Here is a 24,436-nt window from a genome sequence, read left to right on the forward strand (position 1 = left end):
GAAAGAAGTCATTTTAGGACATTTTCACTTGAATGTTTATAGCAGCTCTATTCACAATTGCAAAGATATAGAACAACCCAAGGGCCCATCAACCAATAAATGGACTAATAAACTGTGGTATATGTATATCATGGAATACTACTCAGCCATAAGAAAGATGAAGACTGAATCTTTGTATTCACCTGGATGGATTTGGAGAATATTCTTTTAAGTATCTAAAGAATGGAAAAGTAAGCATCCCACATACTCAGTACTAATCTGAAAATAGTAGATCAACAACTCCACACAAGAGAAAAAACAAAAGTTCAAGAAAGGGAGTGCTCAATAAGTTCCCACCTATTGGGCACAATCTAACCCCCTGTATGTGACACAATTCCTGGGTGAAGGACTCAACTGCGATTCAGGAATTGGACTTTACCTTACAAATGCAAATAATGTAACCTAATTATATGTAACCTCATATTTACTGGGAAAAAAATAGATAACAGATAGATATCTGGGGGGTATGATTGAGTTTAAAAACAAAAAGGAACATTTTACTTCATACGCTCTAGTACTGTCTGGATTTTCCATGCTAAGCATGTATTACTTTGGCAATACATGCCAAAAAAGGAAGCTGTAGATCTTCTCCCCATGTCAAACTCCAAGTAGAAAATTGTCTCCCAACACAGCTCAGCTTCTTATGCCAACCAAATGCTCCTCCCTCTAAGTTCCAGGGGGCTTTGTCCATCTCCACTGTAAAAATCCTCTTATCATACTATATATCTTTGGTCGACTTTGTTGTCTTTCCACCAAATCATAAACTTCTTAAGGGCAAGACCTTCCAATGGATTTTAATAGTTAAAATCCCAGGACCTGGCACACTATTTGACACAGAGTAAATACCAGGGCACTCAATAAATAATGATTAAATCACAACTTCCAATATTTTCTGATATTTACTAGACACATACTTAAGTGCTAGGCACTATGCTAACCAAATTATATCCATTCTTTCACGTAATCCTCAAGAAAGTGCTATGGCATATACATTATTACAATTTCTAATTTACAGATGAAGAAAATTAGGTTTAGAGAAGTAAGTGATCAGGCCAGTCTAAACTCAGAGTTTGTATTCATGGTGTCTACATCATAGTGAATGAATAAATTAGTGACTATTCATAAATGAATAAATATGGAAGATTTGAACTTCTAAAGAAGAACTCCATTTAAAAAACAAGTGGACAAAGGTATAAAATGGAATCATTCAGGAAAATCACTGGCAGGCATAGGGAGAATACCACAATAACAGGCATTGGAAAAAGCAATTCAATCTAAATGGTCTATTGACTTTCAGCAACTGTCACACCCCACTAGATGAAAGCCTATACACTATGTTTACTATAGTGTCTCTAGAAACCTTCCTACACAGCTAAATTGATTTCAGAAATAATTTGGACTTAAAAAAATCAACATTTATAACAACATTTATTAATCTTGATCTAAAATCAAGATCAACATTTCTATATTCAAACTTAAGGTGACTGACGATCTACCTCTGATGGTAGAAAGAAAAGCCGATTCCAAAGACATACAGTGATAGGATGATAAATACTCACCTAAAAGTATATCAAAGAAAGAAATATGTCTATAAAGGCATGGGTTGTCTACCAATCTATGATTCTTAAGTAAAAAAGAATCAAAATTCTTTAGCATGAAGGTAAAAATACCTATAATATATATTAATAATTTCTACGGGAGACATCAGAGGGAAAATGATGATTTTTCACAAATGCCTCTTATTTGGTGGCAACTAAATACTTGACCAGACTCTGAGACATTTAATTTCCCTGCTCAAGCTCTAATCCAGTGGTTCTCAACCTTCCTAATGCCATGAACCTTTAATACAGTCCAAAGGGGTCGCAACCCACAGGTTGAGAACCGCTGCCTTACCTATTCAATGGCGGCATTGGTTAGACCCTAAGTATTAAACAAAGATGTGACATGTAATTTAGATTTTTAAAAATTCAGTGTTCATAATAAACCAGACTAAACCATAATAAACCATAAGATCCTCAGAGGTTTCTGAAACCTGTTAAAGGTACCAACAACCAGGGATCGATGCAAAAAAGAACCACCCATTAGCTTCATTTGAGAATTATGAAATGAAATTATTGGCCTCCATGATGTGAAACATTTTATTCACTAGCCTTTATCAGGATCCTGAACACAAGTTTCTTTTAGTATGTCCTTCCTTTCAGGACAGAAAGCATTTCTATATCTTAATCTATCAAAAATGACATAAATCAATGTATGGTCTTCAAGGAGAGCCATACAGGCACATTAGGCTTGTAATATTCCAGGCTAATGCATCAGCCATAAAAGAGAAGTTATAAAACAAGCATCATTTGTAGTTTTATGGGGGAAAACTCAGTTTAATTCTGTTTTTCTTCCTATAAAGCTTCATCATTCGCTGGAACATAATACAATTCAACCATCTGTGATAGGCTAATATTGATTTCTGCATCTTCAATAATACATTTAAAATCAACAGACTTTAAGATGCTTAATTTCCAGTGGAATTTTTTCTAATACCTGAAAGTTATTTTTAACAAATTAGGGTGTTTTGATATTTTATAATATGTTTCCAGCCTTGAAGATGAATTATCACTTAAATGCTTTTCAGTGTGAGAAGTCTCAAGATTTTTTACCTGAGACTATTCTGCAAACATCAGCGTGAGTTAAGGAAAGCCCTGCACTGTAATCAGCAGCACAGAAACGCCTGTGCTATAAGCAGAACACGTTTCTTGACAACACCATGATCCTTCCCTACCTGATTTCTTCCTGGGGTCAAGAAATGATTTTGTTTTCATGAATACTTCTTAGAATTCTCCTCAACAGGGAAGGCCATGAACCAAACAAAATCAGATTATATGAAATAAATTATAAAGTAGACATTTCACTCGTGGGGTTGCTATTTGGTCCAGTTTATCCTCACCATCCTAGTTGTGCTGCTTGTCTAGTGTAATAATTAATATCATCCTTTTCACACTCAAAGTGTTCCATGGTCACCCTCTTCATTAGAGATTAGAAACTCCATTCATTTGCTTCATTGAGGTTGATAAGCCCCAGATATCAAAAATCTGTAAAGTACATTTTATTAAGTAAGAAGAGAAATTACGTTGGGCTTCATTTCTAACTAGACAGAGAAGATCTAAACAAAAATACGTACAAGTGTTTCAATAAGAAATGTTGGCCAGGTGCAGTGGCTCACACCTGTAATCCTAGCATTTTGGAGGCCAAGGCAGGAGCATAGCTTGAGGCCAGGAGTTTGAGACCAGCCTGGTCAACACAAAGAGACCCTGTCTCTACAAAAAATTAAAAAAAAAATTAGCCAGGCACTGTGGCATGAGCCTGTAGTGGCACCTGCCTGTCATCCCAGCTACTCAAGAGGCTGGGGCAGCCAGATCACTTGAGCCCAGGAATTAGAGGTTGTGGTGAGCTTTGATGATACTACTGCACTCTAGCCTGGGTGACACAGAGAGATACTGTCTCAAAAAGAAAAAAGAAAGAAAAGCTGATGCTTTAAAAATCTCAGATGTGGTTGATTCACATTGCTGCAGTTTGGTGCTTTACAATCATTTTATGCTTTTCTAAAACAATATGAATCATAACAAATTAGTAATAAATAGAAAACAACTATAAAAAACATTTTGGTGAAACAAATAGGTCTATCTCAATACTAATATGATTAGCTTTTTAACATTCAGTGTTATAGATAAGTATACCCATTGGGGCCAACACTATGAATATGACTACCTTCCTACCTATGAGATGTCAAGAATTAAACAATTGTCTTGTGATTTTAATCAAGGCTGACATCAAGGTAGAAAGTTCAGACCTCCAAAAGTCTCATCTTTTAAAATCTTAAGAATATTTGGCTGAATTATCTGAAAATTTTTTTTAATTCTTACTTTTCTCCTTGTCAATATTTATAATGAAAGTGATTACAAATAATGTGACTACTTTTATTTGAGTCATAGAAAATAACAAATCACAGAAGTCATCATGCAAGGATAATTAACTATTTTACAAGAACCTTGATATAATTTTCTTAAGAGAAAAATAAAATATTGGTCATTTAAGTCAGATTGCCCCACTTTAGTCCTATTTTCTAAGCAGCAGAGAAAGAGTGAGCCATTAAAAATGCTGATCAGATCATAATGCTCCAGGGTTCAAAAGCCTCCACTGGCTGCTATCCTACTAAAATTAATCTAGACTCCTAACTTTGACTCAAAAGGCACTGTAAATCTCTTAGATTTAATCCCTTACCTCAGTTTCTCTCCTTCATAGATCAAACCACACTCACTTCTTGCAATTCCTTGAACTTAACTAATGAAAACATAAGTTTTCGGTGAACATCCTACCTGAAATAGCATCCACAGTGCCTCACCGTCTCTCTGTATCTCTTTTCCTACCTTATTTTTCTTTCTAGTCTTTCCCACCCAGGCCATCCTATTATGTGTTATATACTTGTTTACTGCCTGCTTCCAAGCACTAGAATGTAAGTATAGTAAGGGCAGGAACCTTGTCTTTTTGTTCATTATGTCTCTCTAGTATCTAGGCCCCTGTTCATTAAATGGATGATGTGGTCTATGTGGTTAGTTCATTGATTTGATAAACACAACCTGATCATCTAAAACTAATTTTAAAATTTGTGTTGAAATGTTTTAACTATTGGATCTTAAATCTGTAACTTCCTCCATTGCACATGACCTTTAAATCAATTACTCTGAAAAGGTAATTTTGTGCTTTGTTGATAAGAGCATAAATACACACAAACTTCTTGGGAGAAAAATTTTGCAGTACTGTGTTTCCCCGAAAATAAGACACTGTCTTATATTTATTTTTTCTCAAGAAGACACACTAGGGCTTATTTTCAGGGGATGTCTTCCTCTCCGTACCAAAATGCAGGGTGTGGCTAAGCAGATATGCTGCATAGCCATGCCCATCACTAGGTCTTATTATCAGGGAGGGCTTATATTTAACAAATGCATAGAAATCCTGCTAGGGCTTGTTTTGGGGGTAGGTCTTATTTTCGGAGAAACATGGTATATACAAGGTGTCCATAAAGTTCCTGTGCAACAACAGACAACTATTTTAAATTGCACATGAACTTTATGGCTACCCTGTATTAGAACTAAAAATAATAACCACAATAACAGCACATACCCAATACTATCACGTCTGGCTGTCTAGTCTACAAAACTAAACATATACATGTAAAAAGGTATGTGTGCAAGGATACTCATTATAGTGTTTTGAATTTTACAAGTTTGTATTATTTCCTTAATTAAAAAAATAAAATAAAAAAGTTTATCTTCCCTAAAGAGTAATGTCAAGGTAACTACTAAGGAGAGGAGATGACGATTTTATTGAACTGAGGTTTCCCAAAAGGTAATTCTGTGAAAAGTGACTGCTAATTACAAGGTTTCATTCTGGAACAGCTTACAGCATCTGTCATAAGTATAAGCCCCTTCCAACAGATTCCTTATAATTGCAGGGAATGCACCAGGTCTCCCATGTATCTCACTACAGATGACTAGATAAGGGAAGGGGACCTACCCAAAGGCAGCTAGCTGATCAGCTGGTCAACCAGTGTAATCTGTCAGGTGGACAGGTCCTACCTAGATCTATACTGCAAAGGGTCATGCTCAGATTTATCTCAGGTAGTTTATACAAGAGGTATACCCAAGGAAGTCAGCAGTTGACAATGGAGCAAAAGCCAAATGAAACAAAGAGAAGATGGGCAAATGCAATGTGCCAGTAGACAGAGGGTGCAAGTGACAGAAACCAGAACACCACCCATTTCTGTTCCTCAGTGAGGCTAGGCTGAGCCTTCACCTATTGTCCTTATTTCCTCACAGATCTTTAAAACAAGTGCTCTTTAAGCCATATTTCAAGTTACATTTCACTACATACCTGTTTTTTACAACCTGAAGAAGAGTAACTAACAGAACATTAAATAGGAGATTGTTTTAAGCCATTAACAGGCTTTACCTCTGAAAAAACTATGGTTCCTTCCCTGACTTCTAATTATGTGTAAATCAAAATAAAAGCACTACTGAAACCTACAGGAAGTGTAACTAAGTCCTAAAAAGTAAAGTCTTTTTCTGTGAACATTTTGTGAAACATCAAATTCTTTCCAAGAACATTTTTTTTTTTTTTGGTGACCTACATTTGAGCCTAGTTTGCCTACTAGGCAATCCAGTAATATCCTAAGTAAAGGTGGGACTGTAATGTCCACATCATAGATCAAAGCACCCTGCCTGTTGCAAGTCTGAGTACCACTACATGAATAGTTTCTAGTGGTAGACAGCGTATTTTCATAATTTTTATATGTTCCGCCATTAAAAAATGTGTCACAGAGAAAAGATGTAAGTGTATCAGGAAATGATTTTCTGTTGTCTAAGAATCTCTTTATGTTTTTCAACACTGTTAGAAAATCATTATAGTAATATATATATTTAATTATTAATTTAAAATCTAGGAAGCAGAGGACATATGGCAGAAGGAGGGTAGGCATGAGGTAAGATCTCACCTAATGTGCACATTGTGAGGGTGAATAAAATGCCCCCTGGGGGGGGGGGCTCTTCCACAAATAGAATTTTACCCTGGAAGTGAGAACAATGTAACCTAAATACTGTACCCTCATATTAATTTGAATAAATTTTTTTTAAAAAAATTAGAAGCCTAGGATCATTAAGTACCAAAATTTCAAGGAAAAGACATTTTCAGTTTTCTTTAAAAACACCAAACACCCCAAAAGGATTATTTTCCCAGTCAATTATCAAATTGTTTGAGAGGCCACACAGAAAGAAAGACTTGAGGCTAAGTACTGCCATGATTCTAGCCATTTCTCCATGATAGAGATGTAGTGAAGGGGACAGACATGGTCATATGGCCTGACGTCAATTTGCAGACTTAGCACATGAGAGGCCCAGCAGTGGGGAGAAGGGTTACAAACCTGTTACTTCGTTCAACTTCTTTCCCCTCAACCTCCATCTTTGTATCATTAACCTTAGTTCTGGCTCTGGTTCTGCTCTGTGAACCCAGTACTTACATGTACCAAGGAAAGCAATGGCTTTGATGGTTTCTCAGAGAGATCTATTGTAGGATTTTTTATTTCTTTTTGTTTTGTTTTCTTTTGTTTTCACTTTTTGAGACAGAGTCTTCCTCTGTCACCCTGGGTAGAGTGCTGTAGCATCATAGCTCACAACAACCTCAAACTATTGGGCTCAAGCGATCCTCCTCTGTCAACTTCCCAAGTAGTTAGGACTATATGTACATGCTACAATACCTGACTAGTTTTATTTTCTTTATTTATTTCTTATTTCAAATTCATATGAGGATATAAATTTTTAGGTTACATTGTTCTCACTTACAAGGTAAAATTCAAGTTGTAGTTGAACACAATGGGGTGTGCTGAACGCCCTCCCATAGTGTACATTAGGTGACACTGCATCAACTGCCCTCCCTCCTCTGGCCAATTGCCCTCCCCCTCTTCCTTCTCTCTCCTCTCCCTTGGTAGGCTATATTTGTGTTTTATCATTCATGTGGGCATGTACTTGGTTATATATTGATTTCATATTAGTATTGAGTACCTTATATATATATTTTCCCATTCTTGAGATACTTTACAAAGCAGAATGTGCTTCAATTCCATCCAAGTAAACATAAAAGATGTAAAGTCTCCATCTTTTTATTGCTGAATAGTATTCCATGGCACATATATATACCACAGTTTGTTAATCCGTTCATGGGTTGATGGGCATTTGGGTTGCTTCTACAATTTGGCAATTATGAATTGAGCTGCAGTAAACATTCTGGTGAAAACGTCTTTATGGTAAAATGATTTTTGTTCTTCTGGGTAGATAAAAATACACCCAGCTAGTTTTACAGACAGGTTCTCACTCCAGCTCAGGCTGGAGGATTTCTGTTTTATGCCACAGCTTTTTATGACTGATCAAGCTTAGCAATCTCATATTGTTCACTGTTCATTTAGTGACCAATAATGATACATCTGAGTTGTAGTTTCTATGGATTATAATGTAAAATGGATGAAATTCCTAATTCTGTTAGATTACTTTATGTGGATGAAAATTTTGCCTTTTTAAATTAATATTTTGGGGTTTTTAAAATAGCTTTGTTAAGACATAATTGACATAACATAGCATTTACCTATTTAAAACATATAACTCAATGTTTTTAATATAGTATAGCCATAAAGTTGTATAACCAACACCACTATCTAACTTGAGAACATTTCTATACTCTGTAAAAGAAAACAAAAACCCTATATTCATTAACAGCAATTCCTATTCCTCCTTTCCATGCCTCTAAGAACTACTAATCTATTTCTCTTTCTATGAATTTGTATATTCTGGATATTTCATATAAATGGAATTGTACGATATGTTATCTTTTGTGACTGGCTTCAAGGTTTCCTGACTCTTCTTTGAATAGTATTTGCATGATCTCCATATACGATTTTCCAAATACAAAAAGTATATTTTGGAGGGCAGCGCCTGTGGCTCAAAGGAGTAGGGCACCAGCCCCATATACAGGAGGTGGTGGGTTCAAACCCAGCCCCAGTCAAAAACTGCAAAAAAAAAAAAAAAAAAAATATATATATATATATCTATACACACACATATATACATATATATAATATTTATGGATGGCTAGCAAATGGTTTTCTGAATTTACTACTCTTCTTACTTTTCTACAGAAATCAGAAGACTGGATAGGCTCTTCTAAAAATGAAAAAAAGTCACCAAGTTCTTCCAATTTACAATGCATATTTTATACAAAATGATAACTAAGCCCTTTTATACTAATATACTTTATTCTTGACCTAAATCACAGCATTATACACATGCCTTTCCAAAATGGCTACTTTATTAAAGTAATAAAAATCAAAGAACATTTTAGAACTCAAACAATAACTCAATACAAAACTGGGCAAATAATTTGAACAGATACTTTACCCAAGATGAGATATGAATTATAAGTGTACACATGGATAAATGCTCAATATCATTAGTCTTCAGAAAAACACAAATCAAAACCACAATGAGATTCTACTTCTCACTCACTAGCATGGCTATAATCAGAATATTCACAATGCCAGGTGCTGGCAAGGAAGTATAGAAACTGGAACCCTTGTATATTGTTGCTGGAACATAAAATGATATAGCCACTTTGTAAGAGAGTTTGGCAGCTTCCTGAAAAGTTAAACATATAATTACCATAACACTCAGCCTCCCTGGGTATACAGCCACCCCTGTATCGGTAAGGAATTGGTTCCAGGACCCCTCATAGATACCAAAATCCACAGATGCTCAAGTCTCCTATCTAAAATGATGTAGTATTCATATATATTTATATCATCCCACATACGTTGTCATTTTTAGATTACTTATAATACCTAATACAATGTAAATCTTATATAAAACAGTTCTCATATTCTATTATTTAGGGAATAATGACAAAAACAAGTGTCTGCACATGTTTAGTACAGACATAACTATCCTTTTTATCTCTCTGAATCTTTTCAATCCACAGTTGAACACAGGTATGTAGATAAAGAAGGCCAAGTGTATACTCTACAGAAATGAGAACATATTTCCACCAAAAAACACAAATGTTCATAGGATTTACACAAATACCCCTAGGAATACTATCCTACTGAACTGAATGGAAAACAATCTTAATGTGTACCAACTTGTGAATGAATCAACAAAATGTGGTAGGTCCATACAACGGTTTACACTCTGCAATAAAAATGAACTACAAATAGCATACATGCACAGCACAGAGAAAACTAAAGAACATTCTTCTAAGTTAAAAAAAAAAGACACAGAAGACTATATTTTGCATAATTCAATTTAAATAAAATTTCTAGAAAAGGCTGGACTATAGGGACAGAAAGTGGACATGTGGTTGCCTGACTGGGAGTGGAAGCTGGAATTAAGTGCAAATAGGCAGGAAGGAACTTGGAGTGGAAATGAAAGTGTTCAAATACTAGATTGTGGTGCAGAATACACAAACTGTATAAATTTATAAAAAGGTCTTTGAGCTATGTATTTGAAAAGGGACAATGATATCATATATAAATTATACCTCAAAAAATCTTTTAGAAGGAAAAAAATAGCAAACAAATACCCATGCAGATAAATCATACAAACCATACCTCAATACAATAGCTTCATTTGATATCATTCAGGCTACTAATGAGCAGTTAATCCACTCCTGAAAATGTTTTCCATAGATTCCTGTATCAAGAAGTTTTCAAGTTGTTTGGTCTCAGAACTCATTTATACCTTTAAAAATAATTGAAGATCCCACAGGACATTTGTTGATGTGCATACTATCTAACTATAATACCTACCATTTTAGGCATTAAAGGATGTCTAAAAAATATTTTGATTCAATTTGAATAACAATAAACCCATGTTAACATAATGAAAATATTTTAATGAAAAAGTTGCTATTTTTTGGAACAAAGAAAATATAGAGAGGAAAGTGGTATTTTCTGATTTTTTAGTAAATCTTTTTAATGTCTGGTTTAATGAAAAACAGCTCTTGCATTCAATCTATTGCAATATTACATATCTGGAAAATTCTGATGTACACACAGAAGAGGATGAGAGTAAAAAAGGCAAATAATGCCTTAATACTATTAGGGAAGTAGTTTGATCTCAATGACCCTCTTATAAAGGTCTTAAAGATCCCCCAGGACCCTGGGGCCATCTTTTGAAAACTGTGGGCCTAGATTCTGGTCTAAATCCAACTGAGGTTCATTTTGTTGAGATTGCTAATATGTACTATCAAACACACTTGAGGTTTCAGTATTTTGAGAAAACAGGAATAAGAAAATTCTTAAATGTAGTTTTCACAGTATTTCAGCTATAACTTCTTTAAATAAACCAATCAAAATGAGACTTGTCATCAAACATTTTTCTTGATGTATCAGCAAGTAGAATAAATAAGATTTTACTACAGGATACTTAAATACCTGATTGTTACAATGGTATTATTAAAGCTTCCATTCTTGTCACTGATTCAAGTTTCTGTTTCATATGCTTGCAGTTTTCCACCATCTCTATGATTACGAAACATTCCTCTTAGTTTCTGTATTAGCTTATAAAATAATAGAATGGTCTTGGATTTTTCTAAAATAAACTTTAACAATTGCAATCTTAAAACAATGGTGCTAATTTTCATATCTGAAAAACAATAATTTAACAGTCATTTTAGAGTGTGTGGTTTAATTAATATTTATTTCTCTCATACCTCACAATTAAAGAATAACAATATGCTCGGTAAGCCTATCTAAGCCTTATATCCTGAAATAATGCTCACTAAAGATGTGTCAGCTCATCTGGCATGTCTCTGAAGTTTTGGCCCTCTGAATTGAAATGTGCTGCCCAGGAAATACGATTTAACTTAAACAAAAATCTAGATATTTAAAACTTAAACTCAAAAACAATAGTTTAAGTACTTACTTTACAATATCTCCTTCAAGTGCAATCACTCTCTTAATAATCTTCTGTTCTGGGTTTTTAGGAGACCTAAAAAAAAAAAAAAAGATAAAATTATCCAATCAGTTGTATCTCTGCTCTTTTAAGGAAAAAGAAAGAAATTCTAAAACAAAGTTGGCTATATGAAAGTTATTACAGGCTGAGTGAAGTGGTTTATGAAAATAATCCTAGCACTTTAGGAGGCCAAGGTGGGAAGATCACTTGAGACCAGGAGTTCAAGATAAGCCTAAGCAACATAGCTAGACACCATCCTACAAGAAGTTAAAAAAAAAAAAAAAAAACTAGGCAAGCTTTGTGGCATAGGTCTGTAGTCCTAGTGACTGGGGAGGCTGAGGAGAAAGATCACTTGAGTCCAGGAGTTTGAGGGTCATGTGAGCTGTGATGAAACCCCTGCATGACAGCCTGGGAAACACAGAGAGACTTTGTCTATAAATAAATAAACGAATGAATAAAACAAAGTCATTACAGAATCCCTTACATCCATTCCATGACATCAATCCTACTTGGCTCCCAAGTGATATAAAATGACTATTAAAGTAATTCTCATTTTAAACCTCTAAATTATGCTACAAAGCTACAATAACCCAAACAGATTGGCACTGACATTAAAACAATCACATTAAAACAATGAGGGAATCTAGAAATAAATCCATGCATGTACACCCAAATAATTTTTGACAAAGTTACCAAGAATATACTCTGGGGGAAAGGACAATCTCTTAATAAGTGGTGCTGGGAAAATTCGATATCCTTATGCAGAAGGAAACTAACCATCTTTTGTCACACATACACATCAACTCAAAATGATTTAAAGATTTAAACATACGAAACTACTAAAATAAAACATTAGGGAATCACTACAAGACATTGATGTGGGCAAAGAGATTTTTTTTAAGACCTTAAAACACAGGCAATAAAACCCAAAACAGACAAACAGAATTGCATCATGCTAAAATGACTACATACAGCAGATCCCTAGGCTCTTGACAAATCTTCAGAGACTGGCCCTCTTCTGGTCAAAGTTTGCCTGCAAATTCACTACAGTCCCTAGCTTAGAACATCCCAGCTAAGCTGCTTCTGATTTCTTGATCCTCAGAAAATATGTGAGATAATAAATATTTGTTGTTTCAAGCTGCTAGATATTATAATAATTTGTTACACAGTAATGGGTAACTCTATCTTAATATGGTCAATTTCCTATAAATAACATGTTAAATCTTTTGATTTGACAGACCTATTTCAAGGAGTATCTCACAACACATAAATGATCTTTTAACATGTATTTAAAAATCATATATAAAAATATTTTTTATTTAAGTCATATTTTCATCTATTATCCATCATGGATTAATTTTTGTGAGTGATCAGAAGTGTGGATCCTGTTTCAGATTCTACATGTGGCTGTGCAAGTGACATTTTGAATTGAAATACTTTTTAAAAGGAATGGAAATGTACCAGAACTGAAAAATTAAATACATTCAGAACGTACACTTCATCAAAGAAAATTCACAGTTTCAATAAGATTTGTACTTTAAATATATCTTGCAGAGAAAATAAAATCATGTCAACTAGCTACCTTCACTGTGAAAACTAGTTTCACAGTTTTCACAAACTTAATTATTAATATTCTTTATTTTAAAAGAAAATCTGAGTTGCAACTGGCCTTTGCCCTGCATTAAATTAGTTAACTTCATATTTTTATAATTTTAATGTAATTAATATATATGTAGAGTGAGGGGTCTGGGCACGTTCAATCTGATGAGGTTTGGGTCCCCTGTACAGTGCTACTTACAGACCTTTTAGAAAATGTCCCTCTCATGTCATTGTTTACAGAATAAAACAATGGGATGTTAAAACTATTTCTTACTATATTGACAAAGACTTAATACTACTAATAAAAATAAACTGTCATTGAAGGTTGAGGAACATGGATACTTGCTATATAAACTATACGGTTATGTAACATGCCTTTTGCTAAGGTAGTGTCAAGATTTTATATTATTTTTAATGTAACAATTATCCTTCTAGGAATTAATTGTGGATACATGCAAAAGTTTAGCTATATGAATATCAAAGAGAAAAAAATTAACAAGAAGAGGCTGGTAAATAAATTATATTCTACCTACCAAAATAATTTGCAGTCACTAAAAATGATGTTACAGAAGAATGTTTGATGATATGGAAATACCAGCAGAATATATAGACTGAAAATTCTACCTAGAAAATATTATTTGTAGAATGACTTTACATCTGTTACAACAGAAAGAAAAATGTTCAACTAATTTTACTGGGAAAAGATCAAGAAGAATTTAAAACAAAGTCGGGGGGGAAGGTCTGTATGTGTTCAAAGTTCTCATCCCAAAATTTTGGTTCAGATTATTATGATGCCCTTTAGCAGTTATCGACTGTTTGTGTCATGTGACATTATTTGAGAAGAAATGCTCCAAGGCAGGAGTAAGACCTAATGAACTAATTACCAAGGTTAACCTAATATTGAGGTGGGATCACCATTAATGAAATAGTATGGAAAGCAATCCCTATTAACATAAAAAATATTTTATGCCAACAATCTTTAAGCTTTTGAGATGTTTGAAAAGTATTTTACATCTTAAAATAGTCTATATTTTAAGATTATGAGGCAAAATGGAATATGCAAAGTGAGCTATCTATATAATTAAAGTCTTAAGAATTACTACTTCAAACATATCTATAAATTTTAATGTAATATTAAATTCAGGAATCTAATGAAATAATTCAAAATAAAAAAGCTATTACTAACACTAATTCTATTACTGCTTAAAATCTATATCTATATTTTAATCATTAGCTGCTGAATGCATTACTTTGATGTAAGTAGAAGCAATAGGAGAGTTATTACAGACTTACATCATGGAAATTATTAAACTTCTCTTTGTTTCCTTGGCCATCTGTCTCTCTCCCAGGAAATGTAAAGAGTAACAAGTGAAGGATTATACTTTACTTTAGGAATACAATGGCTGCTACCAAATAATTAGCAAATTTGCATTTACATTTTTAATTTTAGTGTTTTCCTAATAAGCAATATTTTATACTTTTTTCCTAGAATATGTATAAAAGCTCTAGCAGGAATTCTAGCACAAAGTAGGAACTCAGTAAATTTTAGACACCCCCTTCTAAAATAAATTCATAAAGAGATCAATTAACTGGGTTCATGACAATCATTGCCATCCTATATTTTTTTGGACTTAAATACATAGTATATATTTTTAAGCCCTCCAATAAAAGAATTTTCAGATTTTGTTGCACTGGAAGGCAAAAAAAGCATTTTAAAGGTTTAGTCAAGATTTATTACATAATTAACTAAGGAAACATCAAAATCATATTGAAAGCACCTGTTTGTTTTCAATTAGACAATTTTATCTGTAAAATAATTTTCAATTTCAGATTCCCTACACTTGCTTCACTATGAATAATGTAAACTTTGTGTACTCTCACCCCATTTTTATAATTCATTTTTAAAATTCAATAGTTTTATCAATTAGTATTCTCAAAGCTTTTTACTAGGGCCAATATTTCAGTTACATTTTTTTCTTTGCTGACTTCTCCTGGTATCACGTGAATCTTTCAAACAAAAGAAACTATAGACCTTTGTTGTTCTTAAGATTCATGCTGGAAATCCTCACAAGCGTGGAGCTTTTACTTTCTGAGATACTTTCAGAAAATGTCTGTATATGTAATACCTAATAATCATTTTTGCCCTGAAACCCCAGAAAATGCTTCAATCCATGTGCCTCATTGTTAACCAAAATGATTTACAGATGTGGTGGCAAGAACCTAGGTTAATGTTTCTTTCTTTTTTTTTTTTTTTTTTAATTTAAGGAGGTTTATTCTGAGCCAAATTTGAGGACCATAACTTGGAGCCATACCCAAGAAGCCATAACCACGTGGACTGGAACTGGTGGGGTTATGGTATGGTTTTATACATTTTAGGAAGACATGGATTACAGGTGAGGTCATAAATCAATACTTGGAAAATATACATTGGTTTGGCCCCAAAAAGGGGGACATCTGGAAGGGAGCTTACAGGTTATAGGCCGGTTTAAAGATTCTTTAGCTGACAATTGGCTGAAAGAGGCTCTGTGTGTGTGTAAAAGACTAGGAGTTAGTGAAAAGGAATGTAAGGGTCTTTAATCAGAGACAAAGTATTGGACAGAATCAAGTGGTTTGTTATGTCTATTGAGCACCTGTAGATTAGTCTTGCTTAGCTTACACCTGTTAGTGGGTCACAAAGGACGTCTCTAAGAAGGCAGAGGCTCTTTAAATTTCCTCCTTTTCATAGCTAGCAACTCAGTTTAGGGACCCTCTTGGCCAAGAGGAGGTCTAGTCAGCCAGGTTAATGTTTCCAATACGTCCGATTTTCTTGAAATGGAAGGGGAGATCCTAAGCAAGCCATCACCAGACAGGGAAAGAAGGTTGCTAAGTGTTTAGGGAATTTTAATGAGAAGTAAGTAGAGTTTTAAACACTGGGGCTTATGCAAACTCATTTTTGTGGATGGGGAGGGATTAGGGAAGGGATAGTTTGTTTACTTTGGCCATTGTCTCAAAACCTGCCCTACCTGAATCAAGCTACTGAGGAGCAACAATAGAATCCAGGGAGATTGCCCTCCAGTTTCTCATGACCTCAGAAAGTGACAGCCGAAAGGACTACATTAGGGTTCAGATTTATCTTCTACAACCTCTTACACAAATCAAAGCATTTTAATAGTACTGATAAAAGAACAAAAGCATGAATTAAACTGTTCCTTACTGACAAAAAATTTTCTTGGTTAAAATTAGAAATTGTTCTTTCAGTAACTGGGATTAGGAGGAATCTAATAAGCAAATAGTGACAAGTCTTATTAGTAAATCAGCCTTGATTATGTAAAATCAATTAATTGTGTATTATGACTCTAACTTCTGCAACTGAAAAGAGCTGCAATAGTTTTGTAATTGAATGTTTTTGGTTCTGAAAAACAAATGTCTTCATATAACTATGAAAAATCTAAGGAATTTAGTACAATTATAACAATGAATTAATTTCCACCAATGTTTATTAACTCAAGCATTTCAAAACACAGAACAGTGCAATTCAGGTATTAAATATAATTACAATTGTACCTCACAGTCTAGAGTAGGTTGTATGTAAATGAATATATGCATATAAACAATATATAGCATATATTGTTATAACCCAGCCCTCTTTCCCCTGCCCTCACCTGTCCCCTCCCTGCCCTCTCCAGCCCATTTCCCTCCTCCTCCCTCCTCCCCCCAGAGTCCACTGGGAACAAGGCAATTCCCTCCTCCCCCCAGGGTGGCCAAGAACGTACTTCCCAGCCACATTCCCAGGCCCCCTTTTTCCCCCTAGGGTTGCCAAGAATAAGCTTCAGGTATAAGGAGGAAAAGTCCTAAGTTTCACAAAACCCCCAAGTTCTCATTAGATGAACAATGGTAGAAAATTCACTGAGACTTGATTAATTACTGTTGTATAACCATAACCATTGTGATATGAGATGTATCCATTGTCAACCGAAGCTGTATTAATTATTGTTCCATTGCTGTATTCATGACTACCCAAGTTGTAACCCCCCCTTAACCAGCCACATTTCGCTTCTGTAATATGCTTATACAAAGCCTATAAAAGGCAACTCACCCTCTCAGCTGGGCTGCTGACTGACTCTTGGAGCAGCAGCCCCTGCGGCAGGTAAAATAAATACCAATTAATTAACCTAAGTGGGGGTCCAACTCTATTTTTCCAGGTCTCCTAAGTTATTTCAATATGTAACATGTGTATGTGTGTATGTATTCTACCATGCAATATGGAATCATGGTATTTTTTTTAAAAAAACCTTTGGTCTATAAACTTATGGTTATAAAAGCTACATTCCCTGATTTGCTTATTTTGCAAACCTGGCTTTTTATAAGTTGAATACACATAAAGTTGAACATATCTGTGGAAATGAAGGAGACGAACACACAACATAAATTTAAACACGGACTATTCTTTTAATATAGACTCACAGAGCACAAACCTTCATACAGAAGCAGCAAGACTGTTCCCCAAATCAAACGTCCATTCAGAAGTGTTTGTTCTTCCTGTCATCAGGCTAGGTTTCAGTCTTTGATCCACCCTATGTCACTGAATATGACTTTGCCACAGAATACCATTTAGGGCCATAGAATTAAACAAAATTGACTGGTCTTCAAAGGAATAAATCCATCAATCTAGCCTCAGAACCTAATACCTCAATTAAGGTAGAACCTCTAATACCTCTAACCAGCTTTACACAGAGTTGCCATCAGGTTGGAAAATATACCACATATCTTCAGTTTGAAGAATATTTGTACCACAAAATACCCAAAAGAGAACAGCTATTTGTATTTTCTATATCAAACCATATCCACATCCATCTCTATGGCACAAAGAAGGCCGACCAACTAAAATGCAAAACGAATATCAGTATACAAGAGCAAAAATCAGGACCTTTAAGGCAAAGACCATGCAAGATGTTGGTATTATCTGTAGTCACCTGGAGAATACTATTGGAAGAGTGGTACAAGAAGCAGCCTGTTCCCCGCATTGCTCATTTCACTGGTCATCTGTAGGGTGTGAAATGCCACTTTTAAGTTAGGAAGTGTCTTGGTAAAAGTGAGGAGAGTGAGAACAATGGTAGTCTTGAGCATTTTATGGTTCCCATATGACACTTTTCAAGATCAAGCAATCAGTGCTACAGAGTCATACGGGAATGGAAATATTTCAGTGGTTGCCAGCATTGAGGGTGGGGGCTATTAGTAAGGAGACCTTTACAACTGAAAACCAGACGTACCAACTCAATCAATTGTCCATGGATGCCAGCAGGGGCTGGTGTCAACTCAGGTGCAGGGCCTGATGCTACCATACTGTAAGCTTCCCAGAACTTACATGCTTCTCTGACAAGAAGGAGAACCATTAAACAGATTAAATTTATCTTGCCTTAGAAACTTTTAAGTTTACCCTGAATTGAAAAGAATAAGATTTTGCTTGTAATAGGAAACTTAAACTCAGTAACAACAAAATAAAGTTATATATTTTTTACACACGTAATTTTTATGAGAATTTGTACCCATTCCATTTTCTTTATTACATTGCATACATCTAAGGATTAATATGCTCTGTAGTGACTGTAGTGAGATGTATTATTAATGTTTCAACTGTGCTACTGGATTCAAAATTTCCTAGCAAAATTCAGTTAGGGAGAAGCAAAATTTTGAGGGGGGAAGCGAAATTTTGCATAATTTCATACTATCCTAATTTCATACTATCCTAATTTCTCTAAAGTGGTCACTCCCCTGGAGAATGTTGACAGTGTGGAGGTTAGAACATAAGTAGAATGTGAAGTATTTTGCCTCATTTCTGTTCTAACCCTGTTGAACTTAGTAATTTTTAAAATACAGTACTATTGTTTTGCAGAAGAGTTCTCAGTTAGGTTCCAATAATAACACACAAATTGCTCTCTTGGAAATGTCAACTTTATGCCCCCAGTAATAGACTGAGTAGTATTAGCAAATTGTCTCCGGAAAAAAGAAACACATGAAGTTTGAGATTTTACAACATTAACTGCAACTGGTTACCTCTAAAAACAGTATTATCACTTTTTGACTTGGCTTGACAGCCGTTTATATAGCTCTGGTTGCTAAGTTATCAGAAATGTTTTCCATATGATTTTTTTCTGCTATTTATATTACAAGAACTTGTTACTATGATAGTTTGTTTAGCAATGCTTTATGCATATGTTTCTAGGTCTTCTAGTATTACCTTTTTTCTCTCTGCTGAATGAATTACATGGAGCTACAAAGATGGGGAGAGAGTCAGACAGAAGGCTTAATTCATAAAGGATTTTTAGTACTAGAGAATAAATATCTTTTGGTGAAAGAGCAACAGTTAAGTATGTCAAAATATTAGGGGTTAAAAAATAATGAGAGATTGTAGGGGACCTTTGAGACAACAGAAGGAAAATAGAGGAGAATTATGTCCAAGGACTAGTAGAAGTTATCTTATTAGGGTAAACCATGCTTGAGTAATACAGAGCAGCAACTACAGAGAAAAATACAGGAAGATAAGGAAGAAGACATTGTAGTAGCTGAGGGTTCTGCAGACATTGCCAAAGCACTGACTTGGAGGAAGAGTATCCTTAAAGTTGCTACATTTGGGTTCGAGTCATTTGACACAACCTCAGGATCAGCAAAAATTTGGTTAGCATGTTTTCATTACTCACAGTTCCTAGGACTGTCCTTTCCCTCACTGTTATCCTGAAATATTTATATTCTTCATTTAAAAAAAAAATTCAGAAGTCAACTTATCACTAGTCACAGAGGGTAGAATGGTGATTGCTAGGGGTTTTGACGGGGAGGCAAAAATGGGGAGATTGTGTCCAAAGGGTATAAAGTTTCAGTTAGACAGGAGTTTTGGAAATCTATTGTGTAGCCTTGTGACTATAGTAAATAATAACATACTGTATACTCAGAAATTACAAAGAGAATAGATCCTAAATTGTCTTACCACAAAAGAAAGATAAATACAGGCTGGGTGCCATGGCTCATGGCTATAATCCTAGACTCTGGGAGGCCAAGTTGGGTGGGTTGCTTGAGCTCAGGAGTTTGAGACCAGCCTGAGCAAAAGCAAGACCCCCATCTCTACTAAAAATAGAAAAACTAGCTGGGAGTTGTGGCTGGCACCCAGCTACTTGGCGGGCTGAGGCAAGAGGATCCCTTGAGCCTAGGAGTTCAAGGTTGCTGTGAGCTATGACACCACAGCCCTCTAGCCTTGGGCAAAAAAGTAAGATTCTATCTCAAAAAGAAAAAAAGAAAGAAAAAGAAAAGGAAAGGAAAAAAAAAAAAAGTAATACAAACACATTAGAACCTCCATAGTTGACCAGCTCCCTACATTGACCACCTCCTTAAGTTGACCTAATTTTCATAGACCTGACATGCACCACATGTACTTATCAGTACAGCAGGCCCAGCTCCTTATGTTGACCACCTCCGTATGCTGATCAGTTTGTTACAGTCCCTTGGGTGGCAAACTTACAGAGGTTCCACTGTGTATGAGGTGATAGATACGTTAATTAATTTGATTTAATCATTTCATAATGTATACACATATGTATACATAGGTAATTATGTCACAAATACATACAATTTTTGTTCATCAATTATACCTTAGTAAGACTGGGGAAAATTTCTAGTTTCTAGTGTTCCATATCTAAGAAATGTTTCTTAGATATTTCACCAAAGAAATTCCTTTCCAAAAATCACAACCATACCTCAACCTGAGATGCATCCTTTCACAGGGCTAAAAATTCTGTCAGGCTATTTTTATTGACTGTACATAGTCAGCAAATAAATGAAATGTATTTAAGTATATCTGTTTTATAAAAATACTGAGCATTGTGAGGCCCCAATTTGTCAAAAGGTTATCTCTTTTCTACCATTCTTTAGTACACACATACTGTAGCCACATGTTTTCTACTTCATAAAACTTTATTCTGAATAATTGAGTACCCATTTACAATGGAAACATTCAATGTCTGCCCACAGAAGTTGTTCCTTACAGGAAGCTGCACTGACTGTAGGTTGAAAGACATTGATTAATGTGAGAAGGTTTGCCGGCTTGCTGCGCACCAATCCTCTAATTCCGTATACACACAAAATGGATTCTAATCTCTACAGCTGTCATGTTGATGCCCCTCGTGAGCTGGGCATTTCACAGGCTCCGAAATCATTCTACAGCGCGAACGTGATCAACAGCTTTCCTCAGAATCACAACAGCAGCAGGAGATTATGAAGTCAAAATGAAAGCAAACCCTCATCTTCACATGTGGACGAAATTCATAGGGGGCCTGATTTCTCTATGGTTCCTACAGCAGAAGCTTAATGAGTGTCTCTCAGACACAGGTATAAGAGCCACTTGTAATCCTCAAATAACTCTACAATGAAATAAAACAAACCCAAATAAAATTAAGGGAAACAATCTCCAACTGGTTTTACATGCCGGTGGATTAAATGTATAACGGAGGCTTTGATTTAAATAAAAGCAGATTTCTCAGAAACGTATGCTCACCACCCACCATTCTGTATCTGAATGGTAGAAACTTAGGAGTTCACTCTAGCATGGGAGCTTTGCCAAGAGACACGAGCACAAACGTCAGTGATTAAGAAAGATCTCCTGTATAAAATAGGTTTGCAGCAATATAATCCACATTAGAGTAGGTTTGTAGGCAAGACGCCATGTTTTGAAATGATCACATGGGTAGATGTTTTGATTTATATAACATTATTAAACTCTATTCAAAACTTTTAAATAGCCTAACCCTATTCTCGAAAACAAAATGCCTTTCTGGAAAAGATACAACAAAATCAAGTAAATATTTCTCACAAAAATCCTCTGATTCAACTTCATTTTAAAATGTAGAGCCCCAAAGCCTTACTGATGCATACCATGCCTCTCCCACCCTTTATCAGTTCTTTCTCCTGCTGCCATCTGTTTGCCTTGCTTTTTCCAGCACAATGCCCATCCCTCCAGGCTGCTCACTGGCAGTCATGCCTTCCTCTAATTCTTTATAGCACAATCCAAGAAATGTTCCAAGTCTTTTCATACTCTTCCCAAACATTTTCTTCAGCGCTACCCCCTGTATATTTTGGAAACATCTTTCTTTCTCAAAAATTATTTGTCAACTAGATATTATATAAGTTTGCTTTTGGCTCATCATTTTAAACATAAATATTTCCTGTTACATTGCTGTGTGTTATACATAGGAGGAAATTTTCTGCACATCTCATCTTTTACAATTATAATTCCCCAAGTTCTTATAATTCCAGGCTTTAAAAATTTAAATACAATAACCAGATGAGTCCTATGATGAAAAGTTGACTACTTCGAATGTTTTCAGAAAAATCATATTTCATTTTTATTAACTTTTAATACATAGAAGTCTATCTAGCCCTAGTTATGCTGATCATATAATCAATATCCTATTGCAGAATCATTAGTTACAGGTTTAAAATATATATATATATATATTACATGACTCAAAAAGAGAAAAGGAAAGGAAATGGAACTCAACATTTTAATTCTATAGAACAAATGAGAAGACAAAGAGGTAAATGACCATATTTGAATCTCATATAGTATCTTTCAAACTGTATCACTACACTTGTAAATTAAAACCTTTTTTGAAAGAGTTCCCAACAATCCAGTCTAGTCACTGTCAAGTCAAAGACTCAGCTGTTTAGAATGCAGACTGTGTCATCGTGTGGCTGTGTGGCTGTGTGTATTTGACCCTCTGCCTGTTAACAAAGAGACTCAATTAATTATTTGATGTTTTGAATGGCTATTTCATTTCACCTCCACCTTTCTTTAAGTGTTAAAGGCTCAATTGCTTTATCACCTTAACCTTAGCTTTGGAGAATACACACAGAATATCTTAACTGCCTACTAATAAACTATCTTGATCCAGAAAGTTAATTTTCAGGACCATAGCTCCTAGATGTCTTATGCTAGAGTCAGCTAAAGTAACATATTGACCTGATGGCATCTCCTCTTCCAAGAGAGTCTCTTTCTTCTGAACAGTGGTTTTAGTTCTAAGGTATTCCCTTGATATGGATCAAGAGACACATTAGTATCACAGTGAGTGGTATTATCATGGTCACAGTGAAATACTGGTTTTGTTAGAAATCTTAACATGCACAAAAATGCAATGCTTTCAGTATAAACTGAAAAACATGTAAGCAAATAGTTCATCAATTTAAATCATATTAAACTCACTTCACACTTAAATCCTGAAACACCAAAGCAGAACAAGAAAATAGCTTGAGGTAAATGTGAAACGAATTTTGTAATGTATGGATACAGGAGAACTGAAGCCAGTAATGATCTAAATGTGAAAAACTAGCCACAAAACAAAAAGAGTCCCTGGAATCAATCAAGAATTTTACATCTCTTGAATTTCTTTAGCCCTGATATATGTAACATTTATTTAAACATTCTCATTTGCTACATACCTGCTTATCTATTTACATGTTTTTTCTGTCTCTATAAGCAGACTATAAGATGACATGAAGGCAATGTTATTCCACTCATTATATTCAGTCCCAAGTCAGTTACCTGCAGTTTAACACATTAACCACCATTGAGTTGTGTTTGACTCATGCTAGTTTTGAGCCTGAGGCCTCATAACGCAGAATCTTTCGACATTTTCGCTTGAGAACAAAAAATGTAAAACAAATTTCTGTGCTGATCACAGGTCTGGTCTAATGAAGTGGATAGGCAGGAGGGCCATAGCATGTCTATGTGCTGTGAAACATGTCAATCAGCATGTTTCCCAAACCTCCTGACACCCAGCTGCAGCCAGTTGGCAGCCCAACCACCATGAGCCTGCTGGACACTATTCTTCAATCCAGTTGCTCATTTCCCCTTGAATATTGGCCTGACCTTCTCTGAATGAAATCAAAATGATAGTATGTGGCAAGGTGACACTGTTGCACATATTTGGGAGTGTAATTCAGAGGCCATCATTCAGGATCACCCAAGGTCCACTCCAGATGCAACTGAATAGCTATGAATTGACAAAAGACTCAATTCTCAGAAACAAATTTGACATGTATGTCATGATTCATGTAGAACACAGCAAACAAATTGATTCTAATACCATGTGAGTTGCATATAACTCATACACAAAAGTGATTAAAAAATAACAATTTTTTTTTATTAAATTAGAAAGGATCATTTTGTTTTTAAAGCTTTTATTCTATTTTCATGAAAAAACACCATGGGCACGAGGAAAAAAATCTTTTCTATT

At 35.0% G+C, this 24,436-nt stretch overlaps 1 protein-coding gene across 2 annotated transcripts in view; it reads right to left on the minus strand.

Annotated features, from left to right (window-relative positions):
* IMMP2L (inner mitochondrial membrane peptidase subunit 2) overlaps window positions 1-24,436 on the minus strand; it is an 898,438-nt gene that overhangs the window by 275,510 nt on the left and 598,492 nt on the right. Inside the window, exons 4-5 of one of the 2 annotated variants that reach the window (XM_023508300.1) lie at window positions 11,550-11,615; window positions 10,993-11,146 (exon numbers count right to left, since the gene is read on the minus strand). In XM_023508300.1, the coding sequence (XP_023364068.1) occupies window positions 11,107-11,146; window positions 11,550-11,615 (106 nt within the window). In that variant the 3' untranslated portion in view covers window positions 10,993-11,106. Of the gene's footprint in view, window positions 1-10,992; window positions 11,147-11,549; window positions 11,616-24,436 lie in introns of those variants that run through there. The other variant, XM_003802241.3, reaches the window with a different exon arrangement.

This window comes from Otolemur garnettii, unplaced genomic scaffold, assembly GCF_000181295.1.
Source record: "Otolemur garnettii isolate 467f Iridium unplaced genomic scaffold, OtoGar3 scaffold00242, whole genome shotgun sequence".
Classification (NCBI taxonomy): Eukaryota; Metazoa; Chordata; class Mammalia; order Primates; family Galagidae; genus Otolemur; species Otolemur garnettii.